This window comes from Tachyglossus aculeatus, chromosome 19, assembly GCF_015852505.1.
Source record: "Tachyglossus aculeatus isolate mTacAcu1 chromosome 19, mTacAcu1.pri, whole genome shotgun sequence".
NCBI classification, from domain to species: Eukaryota; Metazoa; Chordata; class Mammalia; order Monotremata; family Tachyglossidae; genus Tachyglossus; species Tachyglossus aculeatus.
In genome coordinates, this window is record NC_052084.1 from 39,697,407 (window position 1) to 39,716,627 (window position 19,221).

At 42.7% G+C, this 19,221-nt stretch overlaps 1 protein-coding gene across 1 annotated transcript in view; it reads left to right on the forward strand.

Annotated features, from left to right (window-relative positions):
• Window positions 1–19,221, forward strand: part of AFG1L (AFG1 like ATPase) — a 77,197-nt gene that overhangs the window by 24,847 nt on the left and 33,129 nt on the right. Inside the window, 2 exon segments of the mRNA XM_038761165.1 lie at window positions 2,510–2,609; window positions 11,127–11,185. Coding sequence (XP_038617093.1) covers window positions 2,510–2,609; window positions 11,127–11,185 — 159 coding nt within the window.

Consider the following 19,221-nt stretch of genomic DNA (forward strand, 5'->3'; position numbering starts at 1 on the left):
ATGCAAGACTGTAGAAAGGAGAGAGAACAGGGCCAGAGGTGTAGATTTGGTAATCATCTGCACAGAGGTGGTAGTAGAAGCTGTGTGAGCGAAAAAGTTCTCCAAGGCAGTGGCTGTACATGGAGAGTAGACTGGGACTCGGAATTGAACCTTGAGGGACACCCAAAGTTAGGGCTGAGCGGCTAGAGAGATGGGAGGACTAATTATTATTATTATTATTATTATTATTATTATTATTATTATTAATCAATCAATCAATCGTATTTATTGAGCGCTTACTGTGTGCAGAGCACTGTACTAAGCGCTTGGGAAGTACAAGTTGGCAACATATAGAGACAGTCTCTACCCAACAGTGGGCTCACAGTCTAAAAGGTGGGCTCACAGTCTAAAAGGACTATTATTATTATCATTATTAGGGGGAGAACCAGGGCAGAACAGTGTCAGTGAAGGTGAAGTTGGGTAATATCTCCAGGAGAAAGGAATGGTCGACAGTATTTATTTGTTTGTATTATTATTATCATAATAATTATTATTAATAATAATTTTCTGTAGTTCAGGTACAGACGAACCTCAACCTTGAAGTGGATTGATTGGCAAAGAGCTTTTGAATTACAAATGTGAACTGGAGGAGGGTGAGAGTGGGTTTATCCAAACTGCTTTTTAACACTCATGATAGCAACTTTTAAAATTTCCTAAGGTGCTAGATCAGTCAATCAATCAATCGTATTTATTGAGTGCTTACTGTGTGCAGAGCACTGTACTAAGCGCTTGGGGAGTACAAGTTGGCAATATATAGAGACAGTCCCTACCCAACAGTGGGCTCACAGTCTAGTCATGCTTTTGTTATTTTAAATCAACTCAATCCCTTGGGGCTTCAGTGTTCTGAGGACTAGAGAATATTCGAAGGTGCTTTGGGGAAGCAGAAGCCCAACTTGGTTATGAAATAAATTCTCTGAAATCCCATTAGAGTAATTTTAGAACTAAAAAAATACTTCACGGTAGTTTAAACTAATATAGACATTATTAGCTCGGTAATTACGTTTACGAATGAGAGACTCATGCCAATCATATAAAAAGGTGCAAATGGTATGTGTGTGTTCTTTTTTAATCAGTCAGTAGCATTTGTTGAGCACATACTGTATGCGGAATACTGTACTAAGCATTTGGGAGAGTACAATACAAGAGAGTTGGTAGACAGGTTCAAGCGCTTAGTACAGTGCTCTGCACACAGTAAGTGCTCAATAAATACGATTGATTGATTAGACATGTTCCCTGTCCACAATGAGTGTACAGTCCAGAGAATGTAGAGGTAGTAGAGGATGAGAAGCAGCATGGCATAATGGATAGAGCATGGGCCTGGGAATCAGAAGGTCATAGATTATAATCCCGGCTCTGCCACTTGTCTGCTGTGTCACCTTGGGCAAGTCACTTCACTTCTCTGTGCTTCAGTTACCTCATCTGTAAAATGGGGATCAAGACTGTGAGCCCCATGTGGGACTGGGACTGTCCAACCCAATTTGCTCGTATCCACCCTAGTGCTTAGTACAGTGCCTGGTGCATAGTAAGCACTTAACAGATACCACACTTGTTATTGTTAGTAGTATTAGTGATTAAGGGTACTCCTGCTAAATGACTTACCTTTATATCTAGGTCCATATTTTGGTATAAGAAATAGTTAAGGTACTGTTTAGTAGTGGATGCCTTTAGGAATCTGTAATTCATCTATAGTTGCTTTTGTGCAGTTTTTATTTTGTTTGGTCTTTTTCAAGTATTGACTGTGGTTCTATGATTGCTGTTGGGTGGGGTGGTGGATTTTTATTATTATTATTATTTTTTAGGGAGAATATTTGTGTTTGTGGAGGTTATAGGAGGGTGGCTGTGCTGGAAGTGACTGCAGTGCCTTTTGATTATTCATGGACAGTAATAGAAGGCACTTAAAAAGAACAATGAAATTGCTTATTTCTGTGATGGGCCATCTGTTGAATTGTTTTGTGCAACAATTGCACAATAGTATCTATGTCATATCATTCTATTTTCAACAGCAGCTGATTATGTCTCCCTGGCTACTTGTCCTTATTTCTAAAGTTTCATGACCATTTAAAGTCACCTTTCTGGGGACCTTTGGCCAGGAAGGTAATAGAAATGTAAAATAGCCAGGGGTCTCCCCTCCCCCCCCCTTTTCCTTGTTTTATGTTTGTTCTAATTAATTAGGCCTCCGAAATGTTTAGGGCGGCTCTGCGGCGCCCACCTGTAGTTTTATAATAGAAGTTAACATGGAATCGTTTGCAATCTGGATAGAAATGACAGGCCTGCCATAAAGAGGCAGCCTATTTTAAAAGGCTGCCCTACACTCCTTCCCTCCCTCATTAATTACCCTCCCCTCTCTCCCTGACAATAATTAGAATCCTTCCCAAGGATTTCACATTCAGGCGTACAAAAATGAAACCATTAGCACATTTGTTAGCGTAGACTCGAGATCGAGATAAAACAAGTGTGTTGTTGTCCCCAGGTCACTGACATTGCTGATGCCATGATTCTGAAGCAGCTTTTTGAAAATCTGTTCAAAAACGGGGTCGTCGTTGTGGCAACATCCAACAGGCCACCGGAAGGTAAAGACAAAAACCGTGCTGATTTTACCCAATTAGGTTGAAACTAACCAGCTTTTAAAGATCTGTGATTTTGCACTTATTCAACTTCTGAGGATGGTAAATCCAGTAATGTTTACACCTTCCTCGGTACCTTTTGGAAAATGTTCTTACTTAAGAGTTGCATTTGACCAGTTAAATCCAAATGGATCTGTTTTCTCTCCATTCGCACCTACGGACAATCTGTGAGCGCTTGTAAATATTGCACATGTGAAGCCAAAGAATACAGGCCTTCTTTCTGGCTAGAAAAATGTGTCTTAGTGGAGCATAAAAAAAAAAGATGCAGCAAAAGGACAAAATTTCCAATTGTGTTCAGGGCCAGTTTTCAGGAGTGGCATCCATGGTTCCTTAAAGTGGCTGGCAGATCAGTTTATCTTTTCACAGTAACTGTACAAAAATCAGTTGCACCAAAGAAACGAGACTCTTTAGTTTAAATCTTGGAACTTTCTGTGGTTAACGTAAGGCCTGAGAAAAACCAGGAACAAGAGGAGGAGCTTGTTCCAGATCCTTTGCATTCCCCTTGCAGGTCTCCCTGAATACATCACCATTCCCAAGCCACAGGCCCCTTCAGCAGGAGTGGCAATGAAAGAAGGCCACGGCGGCACCCATCCACGGAGGTGGGAAAGAGGCCGGAGCCTTTTCCCACTCTGCTAAACCAGGAAGCTCGCACAGGTTATGCATTTGCTTCTTCCTCCCCAGCGCCCCCCCCCCCCCCCCCCCCCCCCCCCCCCCCCCCCCCCCCCCCCCCGGCCCACCTCCTGCCCCCCGGGGAATCTTGGGTTCATTGATCTCACTCCCTGTGATATTGCAGTAGAGGTGATCTGCCTGCTGAAAGCATGCACCTCCCAGAAGCCAGAGACTGCCAAGGGCATCTCCTGAGTAGCTGCTGCTGCCATTCTGAGGTTCAGGTCCATCAAAGCTTATCAGAGCCTGAGCTCCCCTGTCCCACATTCCTCACACCCAGATGTGACTGTGGAATATGTCCACTGTGGACAAGGACCTGGGATCCTGAAAGGCTATATCGATCCTGGAGCCCAGGAAACTGGCAGTCCCTAGTGAGGACTAGACTCCACTTTTCTCACTGTAGTTATCAAGAGCTTGACGGTCCTAGTTGATGGAGTCTGCGCCCACCCAGACTCTGCAGTTGGCAGCTGGATGAGAAGCCAGGCACTTTGAACTAGTTTCCTCTTGGGCTGCCAATGCTGCTGCTTGCTTGCCTAGACAACACCAAAGAGACATTTCCCCCTCACGCATCCACATCATCAGCACTGGCACTCCTCTGCTCTTGGGCACGTGCACGGAGCTAGCAGCTCTGGGTCCTGAGAGCCCACCGTGGTAGGTTCCGTGGGGCCACAAAAGAAGAACAAGACATGAGCCACTTCCAACAAATTGGGGAAGAGAAAATCCAGGACAAGTTTATTGACCCAAAAGAGGGCAAAATCCTCCAGTGACAGAGTAGAGATGAAGCCAGAGAGTCCAGTCAAATATGTATGCATTGACTAAAGTGCTGTAGTTGGAGTGACCAGAGTCAAGTAGTGCATCATATCCCACCTTCCGTGAGGGCTCCATGTTGCCCCCAGAACACTTCTGTTAACTCCTTAACCCCACAGTGGCATGTGCCCCACCCCCATCCAGACCCTTATCTCTTCTACTGTCCCACTCCCAGCTCCATTCTCCAAAAAAGACAGGCCACACTTGACCAGCCTGCACCTCCAGACCCGCTCCAGCCACCTCCAGCTCCCCATGGCTTTCTAAAACCAAGCTTAGAATAGAGCTTGAGGTGACAAGAGCTCATGTCACTAAAATGGCTCCATTGGGAGAAGGTGCTCGAAGAGAAAGAATGGAGATCTGGGAGCTGCCCCAGGAGTTGGTTTTGCCTCCAGCTGTCTCCACTGACCCTAATTTCCAACAAGTCAACTTTGGTTTTTCTTTGGAAACGTTTCCTCTGAGAGGGCCCTTTTGAATATAGTATCTCTGCTTAGACTGAGACCTGCATTCTCCAAGCCCATCCTTGAATAGCCTGGTGCTCGCACCTGCTCCAGTCTGGGGCCTGGACAAGAGAGTAAAACAAACCGTCCTTCTCTGCTCTCAAGGAGCTTTTCACGTTGAAACACGTGGCCTGGACACTGTCGGACAATAGATGACAAGTGTGCAACTCCATAGCCACTGATGAGAGTGGAGAACAAGCTATTAAAATGTCGCCTTGGTCTGCTGGTGGTGCAGAGTGGGATGTATGTGAAGTGTGTTAAGAGCATGTGGGTGAAGCTTAGGAGGTGCAAACTCCTCACATCCAAACAAGAAAGGCTTCCAAGCGAGAAAGGTGGAAATGGGAAGCAGCATGGCCTAGTGGAAGAACATGGGCCTCGGAGTCAGAGGACCTAGGACCTGGGTTCTAACCTTGGCTCTGCCACTTCCTTGCTGTGTGACTTTGGGAAAGTCACTTAACTTCTCCATGCCTCTGTTTCCTCATCTGAAAATGGGGAGACAAAATCTGTTCTCCCCCCTACATAGACTCTGAACCCCATGTGGGACAGGGACTATGTCCAACCTGATTACCTTGTATCTACTGCAGCACTTAGTACAGTGCTTGGCTCACACCGCTTGACCAATGCCATTATTATTGTGGGGACTTTCAGGAAGAGACTTGTTAAAAGGGAAGGGAAACTTAACTCCGGTCCATAAGTGACCGGCAGCCGCTATAACATTTCCATATAAAAACACAAATAGAATTCACATGCAACTCTCTGCTTAAAGAAAATTTCACTGTACTGGTAGTATGCTATATCTTTAAGCATTAGGAAAGTGCCTGAAGTGAGAAGGAAGTGTTCAAGCAGAGGGAGTTGATTAGAGAGCAGCATCCCAGATGGAAAGACTGTCATTAAGTCCAATTAATAAACAACTTATTAGTTAATAAAGTATGTCACGTCCAATTTTCTTCTCATTGTAAACACTCAGCAAGGTCCTAGGAGTAAGCTGGAAGCAGACTAGACTGCGGAATAAAGAATGAAGATGGAGTTAGACGCAGAACTCAAGGCAGCTGGTAATGTGAAAGAACAGCAGAAACTTCTTGGTGCTGCAAGCAATTGAGGCAAGAGTTTGACTTGTCCAAGGAACAAGTTGATAAAATTTAAAAGAGGATCCTCAGAAAATTGCAATATTCCATAAATGCCATGGATTGCTTGATAAGTAGAGAAGGGGAAGATTGTTTGAAAAGTCTATTTTGGGCATCATTGTTTAAGTACCCTAGTCCACCAGGACCTGAAAAGTAATTGTTTCCTGGTAATCCAGAGGAGCACATCTGTTTGTTTCCCAGATTTAAGTTGTTTTAGATTTTGCCTGCCCAACAACCCTAAGGAATTTGTTGAAGCTGCCATTTTGGAATTCTAAAGGATTCCCTCATTAGAGATTGGAATTAGAAAAATGACATTCAGAAAAATCTACTGTTAATGGATGAACTGAATTAATGGATGAACTAAATTAAATGAAGCCTTTGAAACATGAGGCAGGTGAGGTTAGTCCATTCCTTAAGCAATTGAAGGGAAACAACAGTGGCTAAGTGTGTAAGTAATAGGGTATGTTAGAAATGCAGAAAAGTGCTGTGGAAGGTGGTGAGGGTACCAGTGTTTAGTTGGCTATTAGTATTTGATATTATTGGAGAAACCGAATTAACAGGATGTTTCAATTTCAGGGCCAAAAGCAGTTCTAATGCTGAAACATCAGAAATGAGAGCTCTGTCCATGCAGACCTGGGTTTATGACAGGGAAAGCATGCACTCAAGCTGAGAAGCAGACTACTGCATTCATACTTGCATAAAAAAGTACATCCTTTTTGTATAGAACAATTTTAAATGAAGATGTTTGACCCATTTCCCCTTGCACTGCAACTTTGGGATGGTAAATGAGGCAGGCTCCGGGAAGCAGTGCATTCTGCTAGCCCTGAGTAGTTTTGCACAGAGGTTGGGGGTCCTTGTGGGGAAGGTGGGAATGCAAGTTATCAATATGGTTGTGTCCCAGTAGGTTTTAATAATTGGGTTGTCAATGCCCATGCATTGTCCAGAAGAAGGTTCATGTGCATTGAAATCACTTAGCTGACCTCCCATTGCCATGTGTTTCCTTACCTAACAACCCCCCGGGATTGCCTGCGTGTTATGTTTGTCCTTTAACCCCTTGGCTCCAGTCTCCTTCCTGCTGTTCCTATTTCTGCCTAGTTATTTAATGTCAGAAGCAACTCGTTATTTAGTTAATTATGGCATTAACCCCTTGCTGTTTGTCATGCACTGTGCTAATTGTTGTGGAAAGTTGAGGTTTTTGCTATGCCCAGGTGATCTCAGAGTCTGATCAATTCCTGTGTAAATGGAAAAAGTAAACTAAATAGCACTGTGCACATGATTTTATTAGACTATAAAACCTGTGAAATCTGTGTACCACAAGTAAATGAAGCAGGTAAGTTAGCAAAACAGTTTGATAACAAGACAGCATGAGAAACAGCATGGCCTCATAGAAAAAGCACAGGCCTGGGAGTCTGAGGACCTGACTGCCACTTGTGTGCTGTGCAACCCTGGGCAAGCCACTTAACTTCTTTCTACCTCAGTTACCTCAGCTGTAAAATGGGGATCGAGACTGTGAGCCCCACGTGGGCCGTGGATTGTTTCCAGTCTGATTAGCTTGTATCTACCCCAGCACTGAGTGCTTGGCACATATTAAGTGCTTAACAAATACCATAATTATTATTATTACTACCCTTGCTGGCACATAGTAAGCCCTTACAAATACCATTAAAAACAGTAATAACAGCAAAAATACATGTTTGAGTTTGAATATTTTTATTTGTGGTCAGATTTTTTCCTAAGGACAAATCAAATCTACTATGCCTTGGAGTTGTTTGGCTTTTATTTAATATGTGACAACAGAGGCGCCTTTTATCATGCCACCTGCAACCATTTCTTTTTCAAACCACACAGAAATAAGAAGCCCTGACCCCTTTGCTTTGGGCCCTTTGGCTCCTATCAGGAAAGGTATAGTGATACTGCATGTCCATAAGAGTTTCCAAGGCATTTTATGTCGATCTCCGTAATTACTTTCAAAATCCTCTCTACACATATTCTTTCATTGCTAAGTATTATTATGGTTATTCACTGTGAAGAGTTTAGAGGTCCTTACACCATTCTCGACAAAATGAATGTCCTGAAATTCGAACCCTCTATCTCCTTTGACCAAGTGCTCATTTAACTCTGTTTAGAGATCTTAAAATTTTCTTTTGTAAGATGTTCATGATGTTTTTCAGTGGTACTTTATTTAGTAAATAGCAGAAAAGGGCTGGCATGAATCAGCTAGAAAGCCTCCAAGCCCACAATGCTTTTTAGCTTTTAAGAAAGGTCTAAAAAAGTAATCTTAAAATTTCATGGTAGCTAAATAATTGGCATAATACTTGAATTGTTAAAAAAACTCTTCAGTTTAATGAATTTGACCTTTTCTTTAAGTATCTTACAATAGCTAAGAGCTTTCAAATTAAATTAATGTGATTTATTTCATAAAGACCCAAGGATTAAAATGCAGAATTCGATTCCTTACTAAAGCCACTGGCAAAGTTATCTTTTTTTCTCAGTGAACATTTAACAGGAGAAATGGTAGTAGTAGTAGTAATAATAATAATAATAATCATGGTATTTGTTCAGTGCTTACTTTGTGCCAAGCCCTATAAGTGCTAAGGTAGATATACAAGACAATCAGGTCCCACATGGGGCTCACAGTCTAAGTAGGAGGGAGAATGGATATTGATTCCCCTTTTTCAGATGAGGAAACAGACACAGAGAAGTTAAGTGACTTGCCCAAGGTCACACAGCAGGTATGTGGTGGAGCCAAGATTAGAACTCAGGTCCTCTGACTCTCAGGTCCTTGCTCTTTCCTCTAGGCCATGGGTATTGTGGAACCTCTACCTGCCTGAGTCTTGCTAGTCTCCTAATCTGAAGTATAGCTGGAATCGGGCTGCTTCATGTCCTTGTGGGAGGTAGCCACTTGAAACAGGCCATTTTTTTAAGCCTTGCCATCACATTTCCTAGTGATGGGAGTTAATTTTAGGTTTAGGGTGGAATCTGCAAGGACTGTACTAAAAATCAGCTGCTATACCCCAGATTGTATTTCAATTTTCTGAATGCTGTTTGGCCTGTCAATGGCACAGGATGAAAATTCCCCTGCTGGACCCAAGCCAATGTGAACATGGCTAGTCAATCAATCAATTATTGCCATTGCCTGGAATGGCTTGGTTTGACCACTAGATGCCCAGCAGTACCCTCTGCAGCCATGCCTCATCCCTGGTTCTGACCCAGTCAGGAGCAAATGGTGGGGTTCAGGGACCCCCTTGCTAGTGCCACAGTAATGTCTGTCCAAGCTCCTGCCCCATGCCCCTGACATGGCAGGAACCTCTATGCATTGCAGGACTGGGGAAAAGAAGCACTCGGGTAGAGATTCCTGCAAGATCGGTAGCCTTACCAAGCCTAGCACTACCATTATCGACGGATTATCCCTGAATAAAAAGAAACGAAACATAAAGATAAAAGATGTAGGAAAATTGCAACTCCTAGTACTTAATTAAGCAAAGAGTTCATGTAAATTTGTCTCTATAATGACATTATGTTGAATGTTGTTCGAAAGAGAATAAATTTGTATCTTAATGCCCATATTTGACTTCCAAAGTAAATCTACGTAAACTTGCAGAATGCCTCTACGCAGTCCATGTCTCACAGGAAGCAATGCTAGATGTGATATTTTTGTTAAAAGGAACAATTAATGAAATTGGACAGTTCATTTCACTCTTTTGCCTGGATCATCCGTCAAAAAAACCCGTTGAGGCCATGTTTCTCCACTCCTCAAGAACCTCCAGTGGTTTCCCATCCACCACAACATCCAAACAGAAACTCCTTATCACTGGCTTCAAAACACTGACTCAGCTTGACCTCTCCCATCTTAACTCACTGATTTCCTACTACTACAGCCCGGTCCACTCACTTCACTCTTAACGCCAACCCACTTACTGTACCTCAGTCTCATCTATCTCGCTGCCGAACCCCCGCCCACATCCTGCCTCTGCCCTGGAACTCCCTACCACTCCATTTGTACCAGGCCACCACTCTCCCCACCTTCAAAGCATTATTAAGGTCACATCTCCAAGAGGCCTTCCCCAATTAAGCTCCCTTTTCCCCAGTTCCCTCTCGCTTTTGTGTCATCTAAGCATCTGGATCTGTGACCTTTGGCAACTTGGTATTCACCCCACCCTCAGCCTCACAGCATTCACATACACATTTGATATTTGCCCGACCTCCAAATCCACGGTACTTATGTACATATCTGTAAATATTTATTACAAATTACTTATTCATATTAATGTCTGCCTCCCCATCTAGACTGTAGGCTCATTATGGACATAGAACATGTCTACTAATTTCTCTTGTATTGTACTCTCCCAAGCACTTAAAACAGTGCACATAGTAAGCACTCAGTAAGTACCATTGATTGATTGACCCACAATTTATTTTAATATCTGTCTCCCCCACTATATACTCCCCCACTATAGGACTATATGCTCCTTGTGGGCAGGGAACATGTCTACCGACCCTTTTATTCTACTCCCAAGTGCTTGATGCAGTGCTCAATAAACACGATTGATTGCTTGAACAGTCCTTACATCTATAGAAACGTTTTCATCTCGTTTGCGTAGTAAGAGAAACCCTGATTCTTTGAGATTCGTATATCTCCCACCCATCCATTGCTTTGAATGGCAGCTCACTCCTTTCATGAAACACTGCTTTTCCCAGAAGAGCTCTTTCTTGGGAAAATATTCTTAGGTGCAAAACTGACATCCCATCTCCATTTTTCTGTTGTGTCCTAAAGAATGGTTTCTTCTTTTCTGAGATGAAATAAATGTACATTTAGAATATCTGACCGTTTCCTGCTACAACATGATTTTGGGCAGTATACTGCAAAGTGAAGTGGAATTTCTGTAATGGGAAGCCTCTGGTGACCCTCATAGAAAGGCTGCATGATCAATCCTACAGATGCATGTTTTTCCTTCAAGTATTACTCCACTTTTACTGAAAAAGAGGGAATATCAGCATGTTTCCCGATACATTCATGCACATTGGAATGTGTGCAAAATGCTTCTGTCTACTTTCGAGTGCTGATTTGGGATTGGTTTTAATATGTATTTTGTCTGCTAAATTCATCATGACTTCTCGTTACAGATTTAAATCTAATTTGATTGAATGCCTTTCGATAGGATTTCTTGGACTGTTCTGTTTTTTTTTCCTTATTAAGAATGTAATGAATTTCGTGCACCGTAAGAATAGAAATCAATTTCAGCTCCCTTTTCTTTCCTTTGGTTCCTTTATCCCTCAATCAGCAGAGAGCTTTATTTGCTGGGCTAAAAGACAAGCTAGCATTATCAATGAGGCTAAGTAGCAAAGCTAATACCAATTTTCTCTTTCAGATCTCTATAAAAACGGGCTTCAGAGGGCTAACTTTGTGCCGTTCATCGCCGTGCTGAAGGTAAGGGAAGTCGCTCGCTGACTGCGCTACTGTTTCTGTGTCATGTCGATAAGAAGGGGCTTGGGCAGGCTGCTTTGATCTTGCTTGGAAGAAGATGATTTCACTTTGTGAGAGGATTTAAGCAAGTGGAACTAGAGGTAGAAATGAACTCTTCAGCTAGAAACATGAACATGTGTGTTTGTGAAAAAGGAGCAGAATATGGTAGCCAGCAGTATTTGAGTGGAGTCAAATAAAGCCCTACAATTCTCTTTTTTAATAATGTTTTGCTATATTTAAAACTTTTTAATTAGCTTGTAGTAGTTGCTATAAAGTTAAATTGTTATGGAAGAATTCTAACTTGTTAATGCATGTTGTATCAAAAGAATAGTCTTATTCCACAAGACCACGATAAAAGAAGTGTGTTTGGCCTCTTGTTTAGGGAATATTGATGACTGTACTATTTTTTTGTATGCTTGCTATATGCGGATGCTGTGGTTTGAAGTAATGTAGCTAAAAGGTTTTTCTTTCCCTCTTTTAAATTTTCACATAGTTAAGTTGTCAGGCAGCATTTACACCTCTCTACCTTTTTAAGTGGAGCAAGTTTTAATTTGGTCCCAAAGAGGATCATTTTTAGCATATGTTAATCTTTCTTGGGATGGATGATGTATCATTTTTTCCATTGGTCTAAGCATTTTAGAAAATTCTTGTCTCTGCAAAGAATGGGCAAGATCTGATAACTGGACACTTTCTTTAGGGAGAGTTTTTTTAGTTTTTCTTAAATTGCATTTTGATTGCTCAGAAGATGCCAGTATTAGTTTTCCTGCTAACCCAAGAGAACCTAAACATCTGTTATCAGTGTTCATACTACCAGATTTGCTTTAATTTCTCTGAGGCCTCAAAGGAAATGGTGGGGGCGGAGTGGTAGGTATTTTCCCAAAGAAGTTTTAGGTTGATGGCAGCAAGAGTGTTCTTAATCTTTAATAGGAAGCAGCATGGCCTAATGGATAGAGCATGGATTGGGAGTCAGAGGACTTGAGTTCTAATTCTGGCTCTGCCTCTTGTCTGCTCTGTGACCTTGTGCAAGTCGCTTAATTTTTCTGAGCTTCTGTTATCTCAACTGTAAAATGGGGATTAATACTGTGAGTCCCATGTGGTACTTGGGCTGTGTTCAACCTGATTAGGTTGTATCTACTGCAGCACTTAATACAGTGCCTGGCACATGCAAAGTGCTTTACAAATGCTGTTAAAAAAAGTCTTTAGTCACCTGAGCTCTTTATGTTCTCAGCTACTTTTCCTTTGAGCATAAGATGGATTTGCAAAGGTTTTGTCCAAAGTAGAAATACAAAGCAACACAATATGCAGATTAGAAAATATATTCAGCGAAAGGGCACAAAAAACCTTGACTTAGAAGGCATTAAAGTGTACAAAATGCAAAAAGAGATAGAAGGATCCCAGAATGCAGAGCATCCAATTGGAGTGAGAGGTTTCGCAGCTGTGCATGAGGTACTAGGGAGTCAGAATTTGTTTCCCCAGCACATAATTATCAAATATGGTCCATTCCTTATTGTGACACAAAGAATCCATTTCAGCCATTTTTCCATTATCTACGGTCAGGAGGGCCAGGGATAACTTGGACAAATGGAATCCACAGACACACATTTTCTTTTGAGCAAATAGTTTAACTTCCTTTTGTTAGTACTACTCACAAGTAGCAAACTGGACTCATTTGAATTTAGCTTCTTTTTCCCACTAATGAATAGTGAAATATCCAAAAGACAGAAAGCTATAGGGAAAAGCAGAGGCAATGGGTGGGAATAACTCAGCAACTAAATAATTATTATCTATAATAATCAAAAGTTAGTAGTGACTTCCCCATGAGGTCAGGAGGTGGAAGATGTGACCTGCTCTGCCTCTCCTCTAGGTGTTTGTTCTGTCTCAGGTCTAGGGAAGCCTCCTAGCCTGGTCTCACATCCCCAATTCAGTCTATGACAACTTGGCTAGAAAGGCAAGTCAAACAGCCAATGTTCAGCACACTAATTCCCCCCAAGCCCAACTATGTTCCCCTCCCATGATCCCCAGCCTTTCTGACCAGTCCAACTGCTCCTAGACTCTCAACTCAGAGCCAGCTGTACTGGGTTGACAATTTTCTCGGGGTCAGCTCAGAGAGGTGCTCCCAGAGAGCACCACCACTGCAAGTCTGGGAGAGGCAAAGTTTTCAGGCGGTGGAGGTGGGGAGACCTCAAGCAAGCTTGGGGAGACCCAAGGTGTACAGGGTAGAGACTGTAAGCAGGTCTGGGGAGACATAAGGTCTACAAGGTGGAGACTGAAAGCAGGTCTGGGGAGACCCAAGGTCTACAGCAGGGAGACAGGAGTTTCCAAAGTCCTGGGGTGTGTGGGAATAGCACACGCATCAGACTCTGTGGTAATTGTCACCAACTCAAATTTTGCCCAATGATTTCAAAGTAATAATAATGATGATGATAATAATTGTGGTATTTGTAAAGTGCTTACCATGTACCAGGCACTGTACTGAGTGCGTAAATTATTTTACAAATACTGGAAGCAGAAGGAAGAACAAGGATATAACAGGAAGTTGTACACGTAAGTCAGGATGAAACAGCTGAACAAATTATTGAATATGCAAACATAATTGTGCATATATACATAAGTGCTCAGGGTAGGGCTAAAATACACAGGTCGTAAGGGTGCCTTGGAGTTGCTGTAGTGTGTGATGCTTAAACACAGTTGTTGTGAGCAGCGGGGTCTGAGAGTCCCAAGTAAACACCCAGAGACCTCCAAGGATTCTGATCATTTCCAATTGGGCGACCGCCCCCTTGGAACTGCTCAGGTCCTCCCCCTATTTGAGAAATGCCTGCCTAGACTATGTCTTCATTCCGCTGGCTTGACTATAGCATGAGACAGAATCAAATTTCTGACTTTTACATCTTCACTGAATTTGAGCCCAAGCAAGTGGAGTATTTAATTCAGGACTGGAGAATAAAGGGGCCACTGCTAGGTTCTTTCTTTAGGAGGGGGTAGTAGGAAAAATACCATCAAAAAAGGCAGTATTAGAGTTCTTTTAGGTACATTGGTTTCTTTGAGGCTTAATTTAGGGAATTGGGATATTTGAGTAGTTTTTCCTAGTTGGAATAGTTTTTCCTAAGTTGAAAACCACCACTTCTCCAGGAGAGAAGAAGTTGAAATAAAGGCCTGCTTGTAGGGAAATGCCTTCCCTCATAAAGAAGGATTTAAAACAATCAGCGTGCATCACCAAAGTGGTATATGTGCTTAAGTTACAGTAATCGCCTTGGCTGCTGCCGCTTCACAAATTTTATCCTCAAAGAATATGTGTGTGCTGTACTCTGGACTTTTAAGGCCCCACTGCCCTGACTTACATTGCCACTGAAATAGGAGAGCCCAAAGGGAATTGAACTTTCTTTCCTTGGTACCCTTCTATTGCAGAATGGGAATCATCAACATCAGGAACATTCAGGAACCGCTCACCTCAAGTATAGAATAGGTCAGACAAAGTTGGTTACATACGGCTTCTCCCCTTGAGGTGCTTCCAATCCAAACTCAGAACAAGTGACATGTAGGTGAACAAGCCTGTACAACCCCTCAGACTTGCATCCACCTGCCAACAGTGAACCGGCTCACACGTTCAGTTTGTCACTTCTATTTCCCTATAAGCTTTTGGATAAATAGGCTTCGTGTCTACATGTCGGAATGGGTTGGTTAGTGGGGCTTCATGGAAAGGTGGAATTTCAAGGGCTCTTCATGTGATGGAAGAGAGGAATCAAGTTATCAAGTTATCAAGTTATCAAGTGCTTCAGGTTCTTTAACAACATATCCCTCTCAGGGTGAGCATTTGCCCTAGGAATGGTGATGTTATGGAAGTGTCTTTGAAAATTCAAAAGTGCTCTTAATGTAGTTTTGCTTTGTATGTATGGCAGCACAGAATCTGGTTGTAGAACAAACATTAAATTGGATTTCCATATAGAGGAGGGAACCAAGAAGTGCTTTCTGAAAAGAGAGAATTCTTTGTAAACACTGCCAATTTCAACTGGGCTGTTGAGGTCAGTGTTCACAGGATTTATTGAAAGTAAAAGACACTCAGTTCTGCACTATAATTTTGCTAGAACAGCATCCGGGAAGTCGGGGATGTTCTTCTGGCCCCACGAACCCGTTGGGTACAGAATGTTGCGGTGTTGGAAGAGACAGTTGTACACGGGCATGAGGTGTGGCATTGGAGCAGATTAGTATCACAGCATGAGCTTTCTGCACCATGGGGTCGGCAGTCACTCAGTCAACCAATCAACTGTATTTATTGAGCATTTACTCTGTGCCGAGTACTATACAAGGTACTTAAGCTCAAGAACCCCACTCTTGGGTTATAGGGTTGCCAGGTGTATAAGACATGATCCCTGTCATTGGGGGATAGCAGTCTAACAGGGGAGATGTTAGGCAACAATTGACGAGTATTCCTAAATTGAGCAAGTCACTTCATTTCTCTCTGCCTCAGTTACCACATCTGTAAAAGTGGGGATTAAGACTGTGAGCCCTATGTGGGACAGGGACTGTGTCCAACCCAATTATCTTGGCACATAGCGCTTAACTAATACCATTTAAACAAAAAAACCCCACCTGACTCTGGTTCAGAGGAAAGAACCATCAGAATACACCCCAAGCTCACTCTCTCTCCCTCACATGCTCCAAAGGACTCTGTCTCCCAGGCCCTTGGGACCCCTCCCAAGGAGAAGAGAGGGTGCGGGGATGGGAGTCTCAGTTTCCATCGCAATGAGCAGCTGTCAGCACAAAATCCTTTCGCACCAGGAACCCCACACAAGCTTGCCGAATGCCGTTCTTGTAGAAATTCAAATACGCCATGTACAGGCGAGAGTGCGGCTTTACTTCCTTGCCGCCGATAATCTCCCCTGAAACAGACCCACCAACCCCAAGGAAGAGGTTATTCCCACACCCAAACCTGAATCTTCCCGACCCAGGAGGCCAGAAGTGAAGCCAGCACCCTGTTTTGGAGAAAGGGCCCACCAGTCAGTCAATAGTATTTATTGAGTGCTTACTGTGTGCAGAGCACTGTACTAAGCTTTTGGGAGAATACAATATAACTGAGAGCTCACCTCCTCCAAGAGGCCTTCCCAGACTGAGCCCCCTTTTTCCTCTCCTCCTCCCCATCCTCCCCGCCCTACCTCCTTCCCCTCCCCACAGCACCTGTATATATGTTTGTACAGATTTATTACTCTATTTTACTTGTACATATTTACTATTCTATTTATTTTGTTAATATTGTGCATTTAGCTTTAATTCTATTTGTTCTGATGACTTGACACCTGTCCACGTTTTGTTGTCTGTCTCCCCCTTCTAAACTGTGAGCCCGTTGTTGGGTAGGGACCGTCTCTATACATTGCCAACTTATACTTCCCAAGCGCTTAGTATAGTGCCTGCACACAGTAAGCGCTTAATAAATATGATTAAATGAATGAATGAATGAATAAGAAAAAAAGCAAATAATTGGCACAAATGAATCAATAAAAAGACCTAAATAAGTCTGTAGGTGATATAAATACCATCTAGTGTTGTCAGGCTTTGAGAGGTTAAATTGGCCAGAATATACTGGTTGTATGTTTGGCCAATCTGAGAAGGAACTCCTAACTGACCCTCCTTCCCCATGTCTCTCAACTCCCTGGCCACTGACTGATTGGTCAAGCCTTTCCCTTTGAAGCAGCCCGGCCTAGAGGATAGATCACAAACCTGGTAGTCAGAAGGACCTGGTTTCTACTCCTGGCTCTGCTACTTGTCTGCTCCATGACCTTGAGCAAATCAAGTCTGTCCTCAGCTGTAAAATGGGGATTAAGATTATGAGCCCCATGTGGGACAGGGACTTTGGGGAAGCAGCATGGATCAATGGAAAGAGCCCGGGCTTTGGAGTCAGAGGTCGTGGGTTCAAACCCCTGGCTCCGTCAATTGTCAGCTGTGTGACTTTGGGCAAGTCACTTAACTTCTCTGTGCCTCAGTTACCTAATCTGTAAAATGGGGATGAAGACTGTGAGCCCCCCGTGGGACAACCTGATCCCCTTATAACCTTCCCACTGCTCAGAACAGTGCTTGGCACATAGTAAGCGCTTAACAAATGCCATCATTATTATTGTTATTGTTACTAACCCTATTTGCTTGTATCCACCCCAGCGTTTAGTACAATGCCTGACACATTAATTAATTAATTAATTAATTCAATTGTATTTATTGAGCGCTTACTGTGTGCCAAGCACTGTCCAAAGCACTTGGGAGAGTACAACAACAAACAGGCACATTCCCTATTCCCTGCCCACAACGAGCTCAGAGGACTGAGGCACATAGTGCCTAACAAATAGCTAGTTTTTATTAATTATTATTTCTGTGGGCTTGGAGCATCCTCCCACTGTAACTCTGCTCTCCTCCCCACTCTTTTAAATTCCTGATGAGAAGCCATTCCCTGATTAACCCCCTCACTTTCTAGTAACAGTAGTAACAGCCGGGACACCCCATTAGCCACCTCAGCATTTGTGTTTGTCTTTTTAGTTGTTAACTGATTTTTTAATTTATTCAAGCTTATCATTCCTTTCTATCCTCTGTCAAACCGTTTTGTTTCTCTCTGTTATATTGTCAACTCCTGAAAGGCAGGCAGGGCTCACCATCTTTTGCCTCTTTCATATCTTCCTTAAGAGCCTAGTTCAGTGCCCTGCACATAGCAGGCACCCAATAAATGCAGTCGATACTGCCACTGCTTTTGATACTGATACTGCTTGTTTCTGCAGCCTGTAAAATGTGCTGCTTGTATTTGTACCAAGTCATATGGGTTGAAGTAGCCTTGAACCATCACATTTGTGCAGATGAGTATTTAGCTGTTTTTGAGTCACTCAGCACTGGTCCATAGGAGGCTTTGAAAGTGACTGATTGTAGTCAAACTTTTCAGTAAAAAATAAAAAACTTTCACACTAAACTCAGTTTTTAATGAAGGTAACTTACTTGTTAACCTTGACCAGTATGGCTTTACACAGAGGAAAATCTGAAACTCTTTTCTCACCCTGTAGTCCTGGTCAGATTCCTTTGTAATAATGAGCAGGATGCTTTTTGAAATACTTGGGTTAGTATTTCTCCCCAAAATGGGCTTTCTCTTAAGTTTCCCATTTATTTCTTTTGTAGCCAGGGCCAAAGAATCTCTATACGGATTTTGAAAAATGCATTTGTTTCTTGGTAGTGAACTGAAATTATGGTTATAAAACTAGATGCCGTTGTGGTCGATGTTGTTAAACTGTGCTCTTTCTTCTGTCTTTGTGAGTTGGATGAGAAATAGTTGGGGAAAAAAGACATGCTAGCACTTGTGACTGGAAGTGAGATTTTTCAGTCAGGCCAATTTTTTTTGTCCACTTTGTGGCATAAAATCCCCAGTTCTCTGTCACCTTGTTGAAATCATTTTTTGAATTTAAAAACCACAAAATCTGCCGTGGCTTCATGTTGGCTGCCTTTTTCTGCTCAACAATTACTTGTTTCTAGAGTGATTTTATTTCTTCCCGTCGTCCTTTTGTGTTCTCAATTTCTGCTCGTCGAAAACACTTTTCCCCCTTTTATTCTCGTGGGGTTTTTTTCCCCTCCAAAGCAGCCCCCTCTGCTTGACAGTGGCAAGTTGAGAATGATCCCTTCAGAGAGCCCTGGGTCAGCCCCAAGGGAGAGCTGCTGTGGCCCCTCAGCGACAGGGGCTGAATGCCCCCCCTTTGTCCAGCCACCTGCATTGGGATCCATTGGCTGGATGTTAAGCTGATAATTTGCTATTTTCCCCCTCCCAGATTTTCATTTCACTGGCGAAATTGATTTGTCAGCTCGATCATTACAATGCTCCGATAGCCCCAAAGCTTTCAGTAGAGCAAATAATCACCACCAGTTTTCGAGGTCAGTGTCAGCCTCGCTGGCCTTCACTGGCCACCTGAGTGGAAATCGCTGGAATTAACCCTCGGCCAGTATGATGTCTTTTCTGTCAGTTGTCTTTTGCTATTAAAGAGAAG